The following is a 4,440-nucleotide window of genomic DNA, read 5'->3' as shown; positions in this document are numbered from 1 at the left end:
TGTCTTGATAACCTGTTGGCTCATTTGAAGCATGTTCCATGATCTTAACATTTTATTAATTATACAAATTTAGTTAAATAATCATTTTTTACTAATTTATATAAGACATAATTACAATTCAATCTAAAAAAAAAAATCATAACATTAGCATTGTCAAGTCTCAAATCATCTTGTCAATTGAGTTCAACATTTAAATCGATCTCAACCGCCAAATCATTATACTTACCGAGGGTTTAGACGAAACCATACTAATTGGTGCATGCTTTTTATTTTATTTTATTTTTATAACGAAAGGAAACATAATTTAGCAGATGAGCCCAACCTCACCATTACTAATTCTTCTTGTTTATATTCTCATACCTATTTCGCATAAATAAGTCAAATTTCTTGTCAGTGTTAATTAATAGATGATTACATCAGCTATTTAAATGTGACATATTTCTTTTCTTTTCATATCATAGGTATAAAATAGTGTTAGATTGTAATAAAATTGGACAAAAAGTTTTAATCTGATCTATGACAATGCACTTTTGAGTCTATTTTAATTGAATAATTACATATTGATATTATAAGTAAATGTAAATCTATTTGGAAATTGTTATTTTGATATTATTTATGCTGAAAATTTGTCAAAATAAATAACTCAAGCAATTATTTTAATGACTTAAGATTTTTTTACTATATTTGTATTCCCTTTCAATATTTCAATTTGTTACTATTTTACACTTAATATATATATATATATATATATAATAATAATAATAATAATATTGACTAAACCCTAAATCGAGAGGTCGATCGTGAAGATAGAGAGAAAGATTTCTCTGAAGATCGCGATCGAGGTCATAAGCACCGGTCCAGTAGGCACAAATCATTCAAAGATGACCGCGATGATAAATAAAGGCATCCCTCAAAGTACGACAAGGACCGGGGGACGACGATGGCGGCGGTGATCGCCGAAGGACCCGAGAGCATTCTTCGGAGCGTGAGAGATTTCGTGAAGGGAAGATGGATATGGAAGATAACAGGGAGATGCAATCCGATCGTCGCGATAAGCGCAAGAGATCTCATGAACCTAAGAACGATCGAGGAAAGTGTGAGAAGTCTTACGATAAAGATAATAAGTCAGATCGGGATAAACGTGAGAAATCGTATGAGAGAGAAGGGAGTAGGGAAATGCAGACGGAGCCACCTTTCTTCTCCAACACGTTGATGACCTGGAGTCGACTCCAATTTTCGATGAGTTGCCCACGGCCAAAATCGTGTGCGTTTCTCGGCCTGACGCTACCGATATTAGTCCAGCACTCCTTTCTTACACCATCGAGTTCCAATACAAATAGGTATGATCTCTTTTAACTGATCATAGCTTGTTTGTTTTTGCTCTTGCTCTTGCCCTTGTTTATTGCGAGTGAATATGTGAATTACGATTCTGAATATTGAGGTGATAAATAGACAAGTGTTTGAGCTAAGTTTCTACTGCTTGTGGGGGTTTAAAAGTATAAAATGGTTTTTAATCTTACTAGAAATATGTGGAGCTAACTGCTAAGCTGTTTGGTTTCAACTTTGCATACGACTTTGATTAATAGAAATAGGCTCAACATACTACTGTAATATATAAGTGGAAACTGACATTAGAACCTTATTGAAACGGTTTCACAAACAAAACATTGGATCAAGCTTTCATTAATGGCACTGAGTTCTACTCAATGATGAGTTAGCCACTTGAATTTCAGACTCCTGGCATAATTCACTCACTTCCATACTAGTCATGAATGGTATTATTTTATTATATTATCAGCTTAGGAAAATTACTATGGTTACTAAAGTCTTTTCCAAGTTGCTTTGATTTGATTATTAATATTGATTGATTCCTGTAACTGAAAGCCTAGAGTTACACCTAGAGTTACATATATAATCAAATGAAGGATTTGCATTTTTCTCATTGATGGGATGAAAAATTGGATTAGTTTGTAGGATTCCCTTACTTGCACGGAGCAAAATCACCTGTGTCAACTAGGAAGGTAACTTTTTATTCAATGGTAGCATATTTTTGTGTATCCCAGTGGTGTAGTGTTGAATTACTTTAGTATCTCTGCATAGGAGCAGTAATCAAAAGGTGTTAAGCCATATTTTTGGAAGAGCAGAAAAGTTTCATTCTTTTGGTTTCCACTTTTCCTCTAATCTGTCATATAATGCAAGCTTTTCACGGCACATTTTGAGCCTATTTGAAAACTAGTTTTTTCACAATCACAATCTTGTCAAACGTTGCCAAAGTTCAAACTGATTTTTTATTCTTTAGACTAAACCCCGTTCCTTGACTATCTGTAATTTGTTTATTGTAGTGGAAATCATAGGATGTTATGGAATCAATGAAAGTGACTTGAATCTGGATCCGTTTCCAGATTTAAAAACATAAATATTTTTTTTTAATTTGTCTCTGACTAAATTTAGTTTCCAAATGTTTCTGTATCTGAAAATGTCCAAACAAAAACAATAATGTTTTCAAATTGGGCAAATATATTTATATTTTTGAGGGGAGTGGGAAAGATTGGTTGTTTGTATTTCTAAGGATTATATTTCTGAAAAGATGCTCCTTTTGCAGTCTCATTCCCGTGTACAGCATAGCATGGGATCAGCTTGTTGTGTTGCTAGAAAGAATGAGCATATGACCAGCAGAACCACATGAGAATTTTGCATATGAATGCTATTTATTCACCATCATGGAGCTTCAGATGGGATAACCAAATGCGTGTAGCTGGTGAAATTGAGAACATCTCATATGGGCTATCTTCTGGATTTAGTAGAGATAGTAGCATGGAGATTAAATGGGAGTTATCCCTTGAAAGGGGGAGTTATTCAAATGGAAGAAGTCCCCTAAGAAATTTTAGAATTAAAATGTCTCCAAAGTCTCCAATTCACGAAGAACTGGAGGGAAATCTAGAAGCTTCTTCAGGTAAATTTTCACTATGCATGCATCTGTATAATTTTTTGCAATGTTGTGTGTTAGGTGGTAATGCCAAACAGATTATGATTTCAAGTATCTCATATTGGAGGGTGTTGGTTTGGTTAGTGTGTTGAAAGTGTGGCATAGGTGGGGGTTGGTGATTATGAGGGAAGTACTATTTATACATTATTTTGAGTTGATTTATTTGATGAGAAAGTATGAAAACTTGCATATAAAGTACACTGGCCTTACCTTGGAAATTGCCTATAAGAGGAATGTTGATCCATTTTTCATTCATTCTATGGACTTCCCTACTAGTCATCACTATTCCTACATGAGTAACATTCTTTACAGAAAGAAGTGTTTGACAAAATAATTTTATTTACATTTACAATAATTTGTCTCTAAACAGATAAAAAACAACTTCAAAATTTATGTTTTAATTTTCATAGGTTTACAATAATTTTTGGTTATTTCACGCCGCACTAGTAATCACCATACTATTTTTTCAGTGAAAGAGGTGAGAGAAGCAGCTGAGAAGCTCCGGAAGTCGCGTCAGCGATCCTGCATTGAGCCCGATCCAATCGTTTCCGACGGGTTGAAGACCGAAATATCCTCTGGTGTTACGTCGCCTAGACGATTGAAGAAGTCCGACAACTCGCCTAATTTGCCAGAGAGGTAGGTTAGCATAATGACTATTTTCTTTAGTTTTGTGGTGAATCGTGATTCATGAACTTGGTTGTAAATTGTTCAGGTGATTTAAATTGGCTTTGATTCACGATTATAGGCTTAGATCTGTTTTTATATTTTGTATTACTGCAAGCCCATTAGGATCTTCTCATTAGATCTATCATTCATTTGTTTTAATCTAAATTTTAGTTTAAAGTGATTGCAAGTGACACTGATTTGGGGAGAAGTATTCATCTTTGTGAATAAATGTGAGCTGATGCTTTGCTTATGAATTAGATCATTCTGATCTTCTGTTTACTCAATGCTACCAAAGTTACTTGATTTTGCATGCCAACTGTTTGTTTTTAATCTAAGTAAGTTGGTTTGCTCATCAGTTTTAATGATCTTAATCTACATCTGTACTCTCTATAAGCTATAAACGTTTTCTTTGGTTCACAAAAATGAAGAAATATGCTATTTATTATTCAATACCATTTGGAATTTATGAAACTCTTGTTAGTTTATATGTTAACAAATGGGTTGATTTAAAGTTGCTGCAGCTTCTGGATTCTTAAATATAGCCTATTTGGCAAGTAGCAATTTTCTTCCAGCTATTGTGCACATTATCATTCACATTACACTGATTTGAGATGGAAATCACATGACTTCAAATAGGCTGATATTCCATTTGACCTGTTCTGTGTTTTTTCTTCTTTTAATTAATACAATCGAGTTGTTTTTCAGGTATGCAATGTTGGGTGAGTTTTTTGATAGATTGGTTAACTCCATTCTGCTTCTGAGGGGTTCCAATCCAACCTTTTCAAATA

At 33.8% G+C, this 4,440-nt stretch overlaps 1 protein-coding gene across 1 annotated transcript in view; it reads left to right on the top strand.

The window, feature by feature from the left end:
- The first annotated feature begins 3,007 nt into the window (after positions 1–3,007).
- The window catches only part of LOC124917716 (CDT1-like protein a, chloroplastic), a 2,108-nt gene continuing 675 nt past the window's right edge, over positions 3,008–4,440 (top strand). The window contains exons 1-3 of the mRNA XM_047458062.1: positions 3,008–3,618; positions 3,822–3,882; positions 4,358–4,440. The exon at positions 4,358–4,440 is cut by the window's right edge and continues 31 nt beyond it. Of these exons, the coding sequence (XP_047314018.1) occupies positions 3,881–3,882; positions 4,358–4,440 (85 nt within the window). The 5' untranslated portion in view covers positions 3,008–3,618; positions 3,822–3,880. The remainder of the gene's footprint in view (positions 3,619–3,821; positions 3,883–4,357) is intronic.

Source organism: Impatiens glandulifera, unplaced genomic scaffold, assembly GCF_907164915.1.
Source record: "Impatiens glandulifera unplaced genomic scaffold, dImpGla2.1, whole genome shotgun sequence".
Lineage (NCBI taxonomy): Eukaryota > Viridiplantae > Streptophyta > Magnoliopsida > Ericales > Balsaminaceae > Impatiens > Impatiens glandulifera.
The sequence above is the reverse complement of the archived record's forward strand: the minus strand, read 5'-3'. Positions and strand labels throughout refer to the sequence as shown.